This window comes from Bombina bombina, chromosome 12 (assembly GCF_027579735.1).
Source record: "Bombina bombina isolate aBomBom1 chromosome 12, aBomBom1.pri, whole genome shotgun sequence".
Taxonomy (NCBI): domain Eukaryota; kingdom Metazoa; phylum Chordata; class Amphibia; order Anura; family Bombinatoridae; genus Bombina; species Bombina bombina.
In genome coordinates, this window is record NC_069510.1 from 145237849 (window position 1) to 145255481 (window position 17633).

The 17633-nt window shown below is 42.8% G+C and overlaps 1 protein-coding gene across 2 annotated transcripts in view; it reads right to left on the minus strand.

Moving 5' to 3' along the window:
- The window catches only part of STXBP1 (syntaxin binding protein 1), a 128883-nt gene extending 113788 nt beyond the window's left edge, over window positions 1–15095 (minus strand). Inside the window, exon 1 of one of the 2 annotated variants that reach the window (XM_053695926.1) lies at window positions 14771–15095. In XM_053695926.1, coding sequence (XP_053551901.1) covers window positions 14771–14807 — 37 coding nt within the window. In that variant the 5' untranslated portion in view covers window positions 14808–15095. The remainder of the gene's footprint in view (window positions 1–14770) is intronic. The other variant, XM_053695925.1, reaches the window with a different exon arrangement.
- Window positions 15096–17633: the final 2538 nt, after the last annotated feature.

The window sequence follows — 17633 nt, forward strand, 5'->3', positions numbered from 1 at the left end:
CTGGGGAATGTGTAAAAAAGGGATTATCTATCTTTTAAAACAACTAAAATTCTGGTGTTGACTGTCCCTTTAAAGGGACACTAAACCCACATTTTTTCTTTCATGGTTCAGATAGATCAGCAATTTTAAGCAACTTTCTAATTTACTGCTATTATCAATTTTTCTTCATTCTCTTGCTATCTTTATTTGAAAATGGTTCAGAACCATGGACAGCACTTGTTTTTTGGTGGGTGAATTTAGCCACTAATCAGCAAGCACAACCCAGGTTGTGAACCAAAAATGGTCCGGCTTCTAAATTTACATGAAGAAGAGAACAAAGAAAAATTGATAATAGCAATAAATTAAAAAGTTGCTTAAAATTACTGCTCTACCTGAATCATAAAAGAAAAAATTGTGTTCATTGTCCCTTTAACCCCTTAACAACCAAGGACATACAGGGATCGTCCTACAAAAACTGTCGGTTAATGACCAAGGACGTACGTCCTCAGTGGTTTCAAGCGGTGGAAGCTATCGTGAGTCTACAGACCTCAGGAGAAACGCGTAGCGTATAGCACACTCATGTACTTATAAGTGCATCAATGGTTTTTATGTATAGGTTTTATTTACATTAAAAGTGTGTTTTTAACATATCGCTTTGTAAGTTTGATCTACATGATCACTTGATACCGCTGACTAGCTACTGTTGGTCATAAGCCACACCTCCTTTGTTGTTTTGGCTGTGAAACGCACAGAGTTTGGAGTCTATTTTCCCACAGTGGTTCCAAGGACCGGGAGACCAGCGAGCTGGGGCGCTGTGAGACCCCAGTTTGCTTCCAACAGCACATCTGAGTGCTGCCACTTTTGTGAGTATTCTGCGAGCACGAGAGCGCATTTGATATCTACCTGCCTATTTTTAGTTGATATGCACAAGGAAGCGCCTCTTCTTTTCTGTTTTTCAGACTGTGTGGATTTTGTATAATCATCACGGATTTGTGTGATTGCAGAGAGCGGCTGACTGGTGCACAAGTATGTTTCCCTGAAGCACATAGGCTTACCATCTATTCCTCATATTCTTTTGGGCTGGACTCTGTAGCGCCCCCTTTGATTCTAGACTTTGTTCTAGATTTGTTGGTCAGTTTTGAACAGAAGCATTTGTGTAATATATATGTATTAGCAAAAATGCTCATAATAAAATCTATAGCTGTTTCAAATGTGTATTTAAATATGCTCTGTGCACAAGCATTTTAAACACAGCACTTGCTCAGAGAGCCTAAGATGCTTTTATCATCTGGTAATGACTCAATTTGTTAATTGATAAAATTATATGATCCCCATTTTAAATCTGGGCAGCTGCAGTATTTAAAATACTGTTGTACTGAGAATATCTAGCTATGCTTCACATGCACGTGCAGAGGAAAATGTTAACTTTTACTAGAAGCATTTCTGCTAATACATGTATATTGCAAATATGTTTCTATTCAAAGATGTAATTTATCTATTTGCATTTACATTTTGACGGCAATGTCCCTTTAAAGGGGCATGAAACCCAAATTTTTTCTTTCATGGTTCAGACAGGGAATACAATTTTAAACAACTTTCCAATTTACTTCTATTATTTAATTTGCTTCATTCTCTTAGTATCCTTTGTTGAAGATGTAGCAATGCACTATTGGGAGTTAGTTAACACTTTGGGTGAGTAAAAAACAAAAATGCATATATGTGTAGCAACCAATCAGCAGATCCTGACCCTACCTAGGTATCCTTTTAAACAAAGGATACCAAAAGAACAAAACAAATTAGATAATATAATTAAATCAGAAAGTTGTTTAAAATCACATGCTCTTTCTGAATCATAAAAGAAAAAAAATGGGTTTTATGTCCCCTTTAAGTTTAGAAACTTTCATTATAGGTAGGGATACCACAGGCAAAATCTGCTATTTCAAAAACTTATAGAAAGGTAAAGGGACGATTTGTAAACAATGTAATAGATTCCAGCAGGTGAAATAGATCATTGGGAACAAATTAAAGGGGAGAAAATGAAGGGCATTGAAAAAGACTTGACACAGTGGAACCACCAATACACCATGTAGCATTCCTGATATACAATACACACTGTACTGTCCATGACCATAATACGCCACTGCTGCATGACTGGAAAACAAGGAGTCGCCAGCTGCAGAGGAGAATAAATATGGCTGCCAGCAAGGCTGATCTCTTATTAATGGGAGTAAGAGAGAAGGACGCCACTTTAACCACAAGATGATTAAAAAGCTGTGACTAATGATGATGGAGGTCAAAGGTTTATGTTGCAAGGAGAGCTATACAGTGTGCAGATGTATGGGGGAGGGGCTAGAGGAGATGTGTATGAGGCGAGTGACAAGCTAGATTACAGCAGACCACACGGCCATAATTATCAAGGAACATTTCACTAAAACTGCACAAATGTAAAAAGTCAATCATTAAAAACAACGTTTTGGACACTTAAAGGGACAGTCTACACCAGAATTTTTATTGTTTAAAAAGACAAATAATCCCTTTATGACCCATTCCCTAGTTTTGCACAAGCAACACAGTTATATTAACCTTTTAAAGCCGTTATGCCGTTCCATTCCGTCATAATTAGACTGGGCTTTAAAGCCGTTATGACGGAATGGAACGTCATAACTAACGGCTGTCCTGAAGCCTTCTGTGCTTCAGGGATATAATCGCGGTCTGGAGGGCGTTCCTAGGATTGTAGGGACGCCCCCCAGATGCGATCCAATAATTGAAATCTCACGATCGTATGCACGATCGCGTAGTTTCAATTTGTCTACATCGGAACAGTTGTTCCGATGTAGGCACTTTAACCCTGTCACGAAAGGGTTAATATACTTTTTACCTCTGTGATTACCTTGTATCTAAACCTCTGCAGACTGCCCCTTATCTCAGTTATATTAATATACTTTTAACCTCTGTGATTACCTTGCATCTAAGCCTTTGCAGACTGCTCCTTATCTCAATTATATTAATATACCTTTTACCTCTGTGATTAACCTGTATCTAAGCCTCTGCAGACTGCCCCTTATCTCAGTTATATTAATATACTTTTTACCTCTGTGATTACCTTGTATCTAAGCCTCTGCAGACTGCCCCTTATCTCAGTTATATTAATATACTTTTTACCTCTGTGATTACCCTGTATCTAAGCCTCTGCAGACTGCCCCTTATCTCAGTTATATTAATACACTTTTACCTCTGTGATTACCCTGTATCTAAGCATCTGCAGACTGCCCCCTTATCTCAGTTATATTAATATACTTTTTACCTCTGTGATTACCTTGTATCTAAACCTCTGCAGACTGCCCCTTATCTCAGTTATATTAATATACTTTTTACCTCTGTGATTACCTTGTATCTAAGCCTCTGCAGACTGCCCCTTATCTCAGTTATATTAATACACTTTTTACCTCTGTGATTACCTTGTATCTAAGCCTCTGCAGACTGCCCCCTTACTTATTTCAGTTCTTTTGACAGACATCCATTTTAGCCAATCAGAGTTAGCTCACCTGAACTCCACGTGCGTGAGCACAGTGGTATCTATATGACACACATGAACTAACACCCTCTAGTGGTGAAAAACTGTCAAATGCCCTGAGAAAAGAGGTGGCCTTCAAGGGCTTAGAGATTAGCATATGAACCTCCTAGGTTTAGCTTTCAACTAAGAATACCAAGAGAACAAAGCAAAATTGGTGAAAAAATTGGAAAATTGTTTAAAATTACATTCTCTATATGAATCATGAAAGTTTATTTTGGACTAGACTGTCCCTTTAATATAAGCTTAGTCTAAATGTAGCCACTAATCAGCAAGTGCTACACAGGGTGCGTACATTCCAGCTTTTTCAAATAAAGATAGCAAGAGAACGAAGAAAAAACTAATAGGAGTAAATTAGAAAGTTGCTTAAAATTGCTGCTCTATCTGAATCATGAAAGTTTAATTTTGACTAGACTGTCCCTTTAAGATGATACATGCACCCCCATCGTGGGCATAAATCCTCGAATGCATTGGTGCATTTTCTTATTCCACTAATGTGCTTAAACCTCGCAAAATCAGCTCCAGACTAGTAATAAGCTATTGGTAAAGAGCTGAACGTGGCTGTTTAGGCAATCAGGAGCAGCATATGTGCATAGCAGCCTATCATTGGCCATGCTCAGTATCAGCAATGCATTGAATTTACTTTAAAGGGACAAGTGTTACAGTATGTTAATATAGCACTATTGCCTGTATATAGCTATGTCCAACCCCTGTCAGTTAAAGGGACAGTCTAGTCCAAAATAAACTTTCATGATTCAAATAGAGAATGTCATTTTAAACAATTTTCCAATTTACTTTTATCACCAATTTTGCTTTGTTCTCTTGGTATTCTTAGTTGAAAGCTAAACCTAGGAAGTTTATATGCTAATCTCTAAGCCCTTGAAGGCCGCCGCTTCTCTCAGGGCATTTTGACAGTTTTTCACCACTAGAGGGTGTTAGTTCATGTGTGTCATATAGTTAACACTGTGCTCACGCACGTGGAGTTCCAGTGAGCCAGCTCTGATTGGTGTAAATGGATGTCTGTCAAAAGAACTGAAATAAGGGGGCAGTTTGCAGAGGTTTAGATAAAAGGTAATCACAGAGGTAAAAAGTATATAAATATAACTGTGTTGGTTGTGCAAAACTGGGGAATGGGTAATAAAGGGATTATCTATTTTTTAAACAATAAAAATTCTGGTGTAGACTGTCCCTTTAATGTCAGTTTCAGCACAGCAATGCATTGCTGGGAACTAGGCGAGCCAATTACAAGAGGCATATATGCGTACCAACCAACCAGCTCCCAGTAAAGCATTGCTGCTCCTGAGCCTACCGAAGTATACTTTACAACAAATGATACCAAGAGAACAAAGTAAATTTAACAATAGGGGTAAATGGCAATATCTCTTAAATTGCATGTTCTGTCTGATCCATGACCAAAGTGATTTGTCACTAAAGAAAGTTGGTGAAATTGTCAGTCTTTGGAAGGCAAAAAACATGATAAGAGGTGGGTGATATTGATACAGGGGATATGATAATGGGGTTAGTAATATCGGGGACATGATTAAAGGTTGGGTGATAATATTGAGAGACATGATAAAAGGGGGTGATATTGGGGTATGATAATGTAGTAAATAATATTGGTGTACATGATAATAGGTGGGTGATATTGGGGGTAAGATAATGGGGATTAGGTACATGATAAGAGGTGGGTGATATTCGAGGTAAAATAATGGGGATTAGGTACATGATAAGAGGTGGGTGATATTGGGGGTAAAATAATGGGGATTAGGTACATGATAAGAGGTGGGTGATATTGGGGGTAAGATAATGGGGATTAGGTACATGATAAGAGGTGGGTGATATTCGGGGTAAAATAATGGGGATTAGGTACCTGATAAGAGGTGGGTGATATTGGGGTTAAGATAATGGGGATTAGGTACATGATAAGAGGTGGGTGATATTCGGGGTAAAATAATGGGGATTAGGTACCTGATAAGAGGTGGGTGATATTGGGGGTAAGATAATGGGGATTAGGTACATGATAAGAGATGGGTGATATTGGGGGTAAGATAATGGGGATTAGGTACATGATAAGAGATGGGTGATATTGGGGGTAAGATAATGGGGATAAGGTACATGATAAGAGGTGGGTGATATTGGGGATTAGGTACATGATACGATGTGGGTGATATTGGGGTTATGATAATGGGGATTGGGTACATGAGAAGAGGTGGGTGATATTGGGGGTAAATTAATGTGGATTAGGTACATGATAAGAGGTGGGTGATATTGGGGTAAGATAATGGGGATTGGGTACATGAGAAGAGGTGGGTGATATTGGGGGTAAAATAATGGGGATTAGGTACATGATAAGAGGTGGGTGATATTGGGGGTAAGATAATGGGGATTGGGTACATGATAATAGGTGGGTGATATTGGGGGTAAGATAATGGTGATTGGGTACATGATAAGAGGTGGGTGATATTGGGGCTATGATAATGGGGATTAGGTACATGATAAGAGGTGGGTGATATTAGGGTTATTAAATTTGGGGATTAGGTACATGATAAGAAGTGGTTGATATTGGGGGTAAGATAATGGGGTTTGGGTACATGATAAGAGGTGGGTGATATTGGGGTTATGATAATGAGGATTGGGTACATGATAAAAGGTGGGTGATATTGGGGCTATGATAATGGGGATTAGGTACATGACAAAAGGTGGGTTATATTGGGGGTAAAATAATGGGGATTAGATACATGATAAGAGGTGGCTGATATTGGGGGTAAAATAATGGGGGTTAGGTACATGATAAGAGGTGGGTGATATTGGGGGTAAAATAATGGGGATTAGGTACATGATAAGAGGTGGGTGATATTGGGGGTAAGATAATGGGGTTTGGGTACATGATAAGAGGTGGGTGATATTGGGGTTATGATAATGGGGATTGGGTACATGATAAGAGGTGGGTGATATTGGGGCTATGCTAATGGAGATTAGGTACATGATAATAGGTGGGTGATATTGGGGGTAAAATAATGGGATTAGGTACATGATAAGAGGTGGGTGATATTGGGGGTAAAATAATGGGGGTTAGGTACATGATAAGAGGTGGGTGATATTGGGGGTAAAATAATGGGGATTAGGTACATGATAAGAGGTGGGTGATATTGGGGGTACAATAATGGGGATTATGTACATGATAAGAGGTGGGTGATATTGGGGTAAAATAATGGGGATTAGGTACATGATAAGAGGTGGGTGATATTGGGGGTAAAATAATGGGGATTAGGTACATGATAAGAGGTGGGTGATATTGGGGATATTATAATGGGGATTGGGTACATGATAAGAGGTGGGTGATATTGGGGTATGATAATGTAGTAAATAATATTGGTGTACATGATAAGGTGTGGGTGATATTGGGGGTAAAATAATGGGGATTAGGTACATGATAAGAGGTGGGTGATATTGGGGGTAAGATAATGGGGATTAGGTACATGATAAGAGGTGGGTGATATTGGGGTTATGATAATGGGGATTAGGTACATGATAAGAGGTGGGTGATATTGGGGGTAAAATAATGGGGATTAGGTACATGATAAGAGGTGGGTGATATTGGGGGTAAAATAATGGGGATTAGGTACATGATAAGAGGTGGGTGATATTGGGGGTAAAATAATGGGGATTATGTACATGATAAGAGGTGGGTGATATTGGGGGTAAAATAATGGGGATTAGGTACATGATAAGAGGTGGGTGATATTGGGGGTAAGATAATGGGGATTAGGTACATGATAAGGTGTGGGTGATATTGGGGTATGATAATGTAGTAAATAATATTGGTGTACATGATAAGGTGTGGGTGATATTGGGGGTAAAATAATGGGGATTAGGTACATGATAAGAGGTGGGTGATATTGGGGGTAAAATAATGGGGATTAGGTACATGATAAGAGGTGGGTGATATTGGGGTTATGATAATGGGGATTAGGTACATGATAAGAGGTGGGTGATATTGGGGGTAAAATAATGGGGATTAGGTACATGATAAGAGGTGGGTGATATTGGGGTTATGATAATGGGGATTAGGTACATGATAAGAGGTGGGTGATATTGGGGGTAAAATAATGGGGATTAGGTACATGATAAGAGGTGGGTGATATTGGGGGTAAGATAATGGGGATTAGGTACATAAGAGGTGGGTAATATTGATATTGGGATATGATAAAGGGGTTAATAATACTATGTCACTAATATTAATATATCGTACCCTCTTACTATACCCCCATGATTAAGGGTTGAGTGATAATATTGAGAGACATAATAGGGGGGTGATATTGATATTTGGGGTAAGATAATGTAGTGAATAATATTGGCGTACATGATTAAAGGGACATTATACACTAGTTTTTTCTTTGCATAAATGTTTTGTAGATTATCCATTTATATAGCCTCTACAGCTTTTTTTTTTTAATGTATAGTTTTGCTTATTTTTAAATAACATCGCACTGATTTTCAGACTCCTAACCAAGCCCCAAAGTTTTAGGAGAATACTGATGTCTACCTACTCCAGCTTGCTCCTGTTTGCGTAAATGGTCTTTTCATATGCAGAGGAGTAAGGAGGGGGGGTGTCTGCTTTTTTTTTTTTTTTGCTATAGAACCACTTGCAGTGGGCTTTCCAGCAACCTTTTCAACAGAGCTAAACTGGGAGCTTCTAAGTAAGTTTTTAAAAGGTTTCATACTAGATTTTTAGATCAGTATCTGTGCATATTATTCTTTATAGTAGTGTCTATTACATGCAGTTATATGAAAATTGGTGTATACTGTCCCTTTAAGGGTTGGGTGATAACATTGAGAGACATGATAACAGGTGGTGATATTGACATTGGAGGTATGATAATGTAGTAAATAATATTGGTGTACATGATAAGAGGTGGTGATTTTGGGGGTATGATAATGGAATAAGTAATATTGGAGGAAATGATAAGATGTGGGTGATCTTGATATTTGGGGTATAATAATGGGGCAATGATAAGGGGTGATATTGATACAGGAGACATTATAATTGGGTAGAATATAATGATATTAATATCTTCAATCCTCTTACTATGTCCCCAATATTAATTTTTAGGGACATAATAAGAGGGTAGTATATATTAATATTAGGGGTATAGTAAGAGGGTGGGATATATTTATATCAGGGTATAGTAAGAGGGTAGTATATATTAATATTAGGGGTATAGTAAAAGGGTAGGATATATTAATATTAGGGGTATAGTAAGAGGGTAGGATATATTAATATTAGGGGTATAGTAAGAGGGTAGGATATATTAATATTAGGGGTATAGTAAGAGGGTAGGATATATTAATATTAGGGGTATAGTAAGAGGGTAGGATATATTAATATTAGGGGTATAGTAAGAGGGTATGATATATTAATATTAGGGGTATAGTAAGAGGGTGGGATATATTAATATTTGGGGTATAGTAAGAGGGTATGATATATTAATATTGGGGGTATAGTAAGAGAGTAGGATATATTAATATTAGGACATAGTAAGAGGGTAGGATATATTAATATTAGGACATAGTAAGAGGGTAGGATATATTAATATTAGGGGTATAGTAAGAGGGTATGATATATTAATATTGGGGGTATAGTAAGAGGGTAGGATATATTAATATTAGGGGTATAGTAAGAGGGTAGGATATATTAATATCAGGGGTATAGTAAGAGGGTAGGATATATTACTATTAGGACATAGTAAGAGGGTAGGATATATTAATATTAGGGGTATAGTAAGAGGGTAGGATATATTAATATTGGGGGTATAGTAAGAGGGTAAGATATATTAATATTAGGGGTATAGTAAGAGGGTAGGATATATTAATATTAGGACATAGTAAGAGGGTAGGATATATTAATATTAGGACATAGTAAGAGGGTAGTATATATTAATATTAGGATATAGTAAGAGGGTAGGATATATTAATATTAGGACATCGTAAGAGGGTAGTATATATTAATATTAGGACATAGTAAGAGGGTAGGATATATTAATATTAGGACATAGAAGAGGGTAGTATATATTAATATTAGGACATAGTAAGAGGGTAGTATATATTAATATTAGGGACATAGTAAGAGGGTAGGATATATTAATATTAGGGGTATAGTAAGAGGGTAGGATATATTAATATTAGGACATAGTAAGAGGGTAGGATATATTAATATTAGGGGTATAGTAAGAGGGTAGGATATATTAATATTGGGGACATAGTAAGAGGGTAGGTTATATTAATATTAGGGGTATAGTAAGAGGGTAGGATATATTAATATTGGGGACATAGTAAGAGGGTAGGTTATATTAATATTAGGGGTATAGTAAGAGGGTAGGATATATTAATATTGGGGACATAGTAAGAGGGTAGGATATATTAATATTAGGACATAGTAAGAGGGTAGGATATATTAATATTGGGGGTATAGTAATAGGGTAGGATATATTAATATTAGGACATAGTAAGAGAGTAGTATATATTAATATTAGGGCATAGTAAAAGGATAGGATATAGAGGGACGAATGAGGTAATCTAAACAAAAATATTTAAAATACTATCAAAAGGGATGGAAGCAAAAATATGCTGTGTTTTTCATGCAATATTTTAGAGAAAGATAAACGTATAATGTACAGAAGGACGAACGGATAATGTACAAAAGGACGGATAATGTATAAAAGGACGGACGGATAATGTACAGAAGGACAGACGGATAATGTACAGAAGGACGAACATATAATGTACAGAAGGATGAACGGATAACGTACAGAAGGACAGATAATGTACAAAAGGACGAACATATAATGTACAGAAGGATGAACGGATAACGTACAGAAGGACAGATAATGTACAAAATGACGGACTGATAATGTACAGAAGGATGGACGGATAATGTACAGAGGGACACATGGATAATGTACAGACGGACGGACGGATAATGTACAGAGGGACACACGGATAATGTACAGAGGGAAACACGGATAATGTACAGAAGGATGGATAATGTACAGAAGGATGGACGGATAACGTACAGAAGGACAGATAATGTACAAAATGATAGACAGATAATGTACAGAAGGATGGCCAGATAATGTACAGAGGGACACATGGATAATGTACAGACGGACGGACAGATAATGTACAGAAAGATGGACGGATAAAGTACAGAAGGACGGACGGATAATGTACAGAAGGACACACGGATAATGTACAGAAGGACAGACGGATAATGTACAGAAGGACAGACGGATAATGTACAGAAGGATGGACGGATAATGTACAGAAGGACGGACGATAATGTACAGAAGGACAGACGGATAATGTACAGAAGGACACACGGATAATGTACAGAAGGACAGATAATGTACAAAAGGACGAACATATAATGTACAGAAGGATGAACGGATAACGTACAGAAGGACAGATAATGTACAAAATGACGGACTGATAATGTACAGAAGGATGGACGGATAATGTACAGAGGGACACATGGATAATGTACAGACGGACGGACGGATAATGTACAGAGGGACACACGGATAATGTACAGAGGGAAACACGGATAATGTACAGAAGGATGGATAATGTACAGAAGGATGGACGGATAACGTACAGAAGGACAGATAATGTACAAAATGATAGACAGATAATGTACAGAAGGATGGCCAGATAATGTACAGAGGGACACATGGATAATGTACAGACGGACGGACAGATAATGTACAGAAAGATGGACGGATAAAGTACAGAAGGACGGACGGATAATGTACAGAAGGACACACGGATAATGTACAGAAGGACAGACGGATAATGTACAGAAGGATGGACGGATAATGTACAGAAGGACGGACGATAATGTACAGAAGGACAGACGGATAATGTACAGAAGGACAGACGGATAATGTACAGAAGGACACACGGATAACGTACAGAAGGACGGACAGATAATGTACAGAAGGACGGACGGATAATGTACAGAAGGACGGACGGATAATGTACAGAAGGACGGACGGATAATGTACAGAAGAACAGACGGATAATGTACAGAAGGACGAACGGATAATGTACAGAAGGACACACAGATAATGTACAGAAGGACGGATAATGTACAGAAGAACAGATGGATAATGTACAGAAGGATGGACGGATAATGTACAGAAGGATGGACGGATAACGTACAGAAGGACACACGGATAATGTACAGAAGGACAGACGGATAATGTACAGAAGGACACATGGATAATATACAGAAGGACGGACGGATAATGTACAGAAGGACGGACAGATAATGTACAGAAGGACGGATAATGTACAGAAGGACGGATAATGTACAGAAGAACAGATGGATAATGTACAGAAGGATGGACGGATAATGTACAGAAGGATGGACGGATAACGTACAGAAGGACACACGGATAATGTACAGAAGGACAGACGGATAATGTACAGAAGGACACATGGATAATGTACAGAAGGACGGACAGATAATGTACAGAAGGACGGATAATGTACAGAAGAACAGACGGATAATGTACAGAAGAACAGACGGATAATGTACAGAAGAACAGACGGATAATGTACAGAAGAACAGACGGATAACGTACAGAAGGACACACGGATAACGTACAGAAGGACACACGGATAATGTACAGAAGGATGGACGATAATGTACAGAAGAGCAGATGGAATGATGGGAAACAGATTCAGTAAACGGCTACAGCTAGGCGATGCTGCAGATATAGGAGAGTGCTGCGTTAGGGAAACTGCGGCAGGCAGAGTATTTATGGATTAATAGCTGTCTGAGAGAGGGAGCAGGAGGAAGGAATGGAGATTGTGATGAACAGGTTTGCACGGCAGCAGATAATAGTGACGTGAGAATAGAACCTGAAGAGAGGAATGAGAGAACAGACAGGGCTGGAGAAGCAAAGGAAGACAATGGTCAGTAAGGATGAAGAATAAGGAGAGGGTGCAGCAGTGTAATGAGGAGACAGGTGTACTATAAGGATGCAGGGGGTGATGATGGAGGGCAGAGGATGCAGTATGAGTAGAGATGTACTATAAGGATGCAGGGGGTGATGATGGAGGGCAGAGGATGCAGTATGAGTAGAGAGATGTACTATAAGGATGCAGGGGGTGATGATGGAGGGCAGAGGATGCAGTATGAGTAGAGAGATGTACTATAAGGATGCAGGGGGTGATGATGGGGGGCAGAGGATGCAGCATGAGGAGATGTACTATAAGGATGCAGGGGTTGATGATGGGGGGCAGAGGATGCAGCATGAGGAGATGTACTATAAGGATGCAGGGGGTGATGATGGAGGGCAGAGGATGCAGTATAAGGGAAGAGATGTACTATAAGGATGCAGGGGGTGATGATGGAGCTCATAGGATGCAGTATGAGGAGAGAGATGTACTATAAGGAAGCAGGGGGTGATGATGGAGGGAGGAGGATGCAGCATGAGGAGATGTACTATAAGGATGCAGGGGGTGATGATGGAGGGCAGAGGATGCTGTATGAGGAGAGATATGTACTATAAGGATGCAGGGGGTGATGATGGCTGGCAGAGGATGCTGTATGAGGAGAGATATGTACTATAAGGATGCAGGGGGTGATGATGGCTGGCAGAGGATGCTGTATGAGGAGAGATATGTACTATAAGGATGCAGGGGGGTGATGATGGAGGGCAGAGGATATGTACTATAAGGATGCAGGGGGTGATGATGGGGGGCAGAGGATATGTACTATAAGGATGTAGGGGGTGATGATGGAGGGTAGAGGATGCAGTATGAGGAGAGAGATGTACTATAAGGATGCAGGGGGTGATGACGGAGGGCAGAGGATATGTACTATAAGGATGCAGGGGGTGATGATGGAGGGCAGAGGATATGTACTATAAGGATGTAGGGGGTGATGATGGAGGGTAGAGGATGCAGTATGAGGAGAGAGATGTACTATAACAATGCAGGGGGTGATGATGGAGGGCAGAGGATGCAGTATGAGGAGAGAGATGTACTATAAGGATGCAGGGGGTGATGATGGAGGGTAGAGGATGCAGTATGAGGAGAGATGGAGGGTAGAGGATGCAGTATGAGGAGAGAGATGTACTATAAGGATGCAGGGGGTGATGATGGAGCTCATAGGATGCAGTATGAGGAGAGAGATGTACTATAAGGATGCAGGGGGTGATGATGGAGCTCATAGGATGCAGTATGAGGAGAGAGATGTACTATAAGGATGCAGGGGGTGATGATGGAGAGTAGAGGATGCAGTATGAGGAGAGAGATGTACTATAAGGATGCAGGGGGTGATGATGGAGCTCATAGGATGCAGTATGAGGAGAGAGATGTACTATAAGGATGCAGGGGGTGATGATGGAGCTCATAGGATGCAGTATGAGGAGAGAGATGTACTATAAGGATGCAGGGGGGTGATGATGGAGGGCAGAGGATGCAGTATGAGGCGAGAGATGTACTATTAGGATGCAGGGGGTGATGATGGAGGGCAGAAGATGCAGTATGAGGCGAGAGATGTACTATTAGGATGCAGGGGGTGATGATGGAGGGCAGAAGATGCAGTATGAGGAGAGAGATGTACTATTAGGATACAGGGGGTGATGATGGAGGGCAGAAGATGCAGTATGAGGCAAGAGATGTACTATTAGGATGCAGGGGGTGATGATGGAGGGCAGAAGATGCAGTATGAGGAGAGAGATGTACTATTAGGATGCAGGGGGTGATGATGGAGGGCAGAAGATGCAGTATGAGGAGAGAGATGTACTATAAGGATGCAGGGGGTGATGATGGAGGGCAGAGGATGCAGTATGAGGCGAGAGATGTACTATTAGGATGCAGGGGGTGATGATGGAGGGCAGAAGATGCAGTATGAGGCGAGAGATGTACTATTAGGATGCAGGGGGTGATGATGGAGGGCAGAAGATGCAGTATGAGGAGAGAGATGTACTATTAGGATGCAGGGGGTGATGATGGAGGGCAGAGGATGGGCACATAGGAACAGGATGCAGTGAGTGCAGCAGGGGATGGAGGATAATGCAGATACAGCTGCAGTTCACAGGGAGGGGTCAGAGTGACAATAGCACCAGATGTCAGGCAGTAAGGTATAGGCCCCCCATCTCACCCGCCCCCCAGATGCCCAGCAAAACCCCGGTACCCCCAGCTTACTTTCTCCCACTACAGCCTTGAGCCCGCTTGGTGCCATCCTGTGCCCGGGTTGCTGATAAGTCCGATCCCAGAGAGAGAGACAGAAGAAAGCAGCTGGCTGCAGGAGAGAGGGGAGGAGAGATGGTGGTGTCTGTGTGTAAGGGGGGGATAGGAGAGAAACAATCAGCTGACAGCTCAGGACGCGGGAGGGGGAGACTCACACACGCAGGAGAGAGGCTACACCTGACGCACGGAGGGGAGAGACACCGGGAAACAATGAGATAACAGGCGGGGGAGGGACAGGCACCGGGAACAATGAGATAACAGACGGGGGAGGAAATAATGTGAGATGAGAGATTTAGCAGAGGGGAGGGGGAAGGCTGCAGAGTGACAGATGCTGATCTCCGGAGAGATGGACAGAGAGGGAGGGGCTCAGGAGAGAGAGGGGGGAGTGGAGTGCAGGAGAGAAGGGGGAGTGCAGGATTGAGAAGGGGGAGTTCAGAAGAGAAGGGGGTGCAGGAGAGAGAGAATGGAGTGCAGGAGAGAGAGAAGGGGTGCAGGGCTCAGGAGAGAGAACAGGGGGTGCAGGACTCAGGAGAGAGAATGGGGAGTGCAGGAGAGAGAGAAGGGAGTGCATGACTCAGGAGAGAAGGGGGAGTGGAGTGCAGGGGAGAAGGGGGAGTTCAGAAGAGAATGGGGTGCAGGAGAGAGAGAAGGGAGTGCAGGACTCAGGAGAGAGAATGGGGAGTGCAGGAGAGAGAGAAGGGAGTGCAGGAGAGAGAGAAGGGGGTGCAGGAGAGAGAGAAGGGGTGCAGGACTCAGGAGAGAGAATGGGGAGTGCAGGAGAGAGAGAAGGGAGTACAGGACTCAGGAGAGAGAAGGGGAAGTGGAGTGCAGGAGAGAAGGGGGAGTGGAGTGCAGGAGAGAAGGGGGAGTTCAGAAGAGAAGGGGGTGCAGGAGAGAGAGAAGGGAGTGCAGGACTCAGGAGAGAGAGGGGGGAGTGGAGAGAGAGAGAAGGGAGTGCAGGACTCAGGAGAGAGAAGGGGGAGTGGAGTGCGAGAGAAGGGGGAGTGGAGTGCAGGAGAGAAGGGGGAGTTCAGAAGAGAAGGGGGTGCAGGAGAGAGAGAAGGGAGTGCAGGACGCAGGAGACAGAGAAGGGAGTGCAGGACGCAGGAGACAGAGAAGGGAGTGCAGGACTCAGGAGAGAGAAGGGGAAGTGGAGTGCAGGAGAGAAGGGGGAGTTCAGAAGAGAAGGAGGTGCAGGAGAGAGAGAAGGGAGTGCAGGACTCAGGAGAGTTAATGGGGAGTGCAGGAGAGAGAGAAGGGTGTTTGGGAGAGAGAGAAGGGAGTGCAGGACTCAGGAGAGAGAAGGGGGTGCAGGAGAGAGAGAAGGGAGTGCAGGACTCAGGAGAGAGAAGGGGGAGTGGAGTGCGAGAGAAGGGGGAGTGGAGTGCAGGAGAGAAGGGGGAGTTCAGAAGAGAAGGGGGTGCCGGAGAGAGAGAAGGGAGTGCAGGACTCAAGAGAGAGAAGGGAGTGCAGGAGAGAGAGAAGGGGGTGCAGGAGAGAGAGAAGGGAGTGCAGGACGCAGGAGACAGAGAAGGGAGTGCAGGACTCAGGAGAGAGAGAAGGGGGAGTGGAGTGCAGGAGAGAAGGGGGAGTTCAGAAGAGAAGGAGGTGCAGGAGAGAGAGAAGGGAGTGCAGGACTCAGGAGAGAGAAAGGGGAGTGCAAGAGAGAGAGAAGGGGGTGCAGGAGACAGAGAAGGGAGTGCAGGACTCAGGAGAGAGAAAGGGGAGTGCAAGAGAGAGAGAAGGGGGTGCAGGAGACAGAGAAGGGAGTGCAGGACTCAGGAGAGAGAGGGGGAAGTGGAGTGCAGTAGAGAAGGGGGAGTTAAGAAGAGAAGGAGGTGCAGGAGAGAGAGAAGGGAGTGCAGGACTCAGGAGAGAGAAAGGGGAGTGCAAGAGAGAGAGAAGGGGTGCAGGAGACAGAGAAGGGAGTGCAGGACTCAGGAGAGAGAGGGGGAAGTGGAGTGCAGGAGAGAAAGGGGAGTTAAGAAGAGAAGGGGGTGCAGGAGAGAGAGAAGGGAGTGCAGGACTCAGGGGAGAGAAGGGGGTGCAGGAGAGAGAGAAGGGAGTGCAGGACGCAGGAGACAGAGAAGGGAGTGCAGGACTCAGGAGAGAGAAGGGGAAGTGGAGTGCAGGAGAGAAGGGGGAGTTCAGAAGAGAAGGAGGTGCAAGAGAGAGAGAAGGGAGTGCAGGACTCAGGAGACAGAAGGGGAAGTGGAGTGCAGGAGAGAAGGGGGAGTTCAGAAGAGAAGGAGGTGCAAGAGAGAGAGAAGGGAGTGCAGGACTCAGGAGAGAGAAAAGTGAGTACAGGAGAGAGAAGGGGGAGTTCAGAAGAGAAGGAGGTGCAAAAGAGAGAGAAGGGAGTGTAGGACTCAGGGGAGAGAGGGGGAAGTGGAGTGCAGGAGAGAAAGGGGAGTTAAGAAGAGAAGGGGGTGCAGGAGAGAGAGAAGGGAGTGCAGGACTCAGGAGACAGAAGGGGAAGTGGAGTGCAGGAGAGAAGGGGGAGTTCAGAAGAGAAGGAGGTGCAAGAGAGAGAGAAGGGAGTGCAGGACTCAGGAGAGAGAAAAGTGAGTACAGGAGAGAGAAGGGGGAGTTCAGAAGAGAAGGAGGTGCAAAAGAGAGAGAAGGGAGTGTAGGACTCAGGGGAGAGAGGGGGAAGTGGAGTGCAGGAGAGAAAGGGGAGTTAAGAAGAGAAGGGGGTGCAGGAGAGAGACAAGGGAGTGCAGGACTCAGGGGAGAGAAGGAGGTGCAGGAGAGAGAGAAGGGAGTGCAGGACGCAGGAGACAGAGAAGGGAGTGCAGGACTCAGGAGAGAGAAGGGG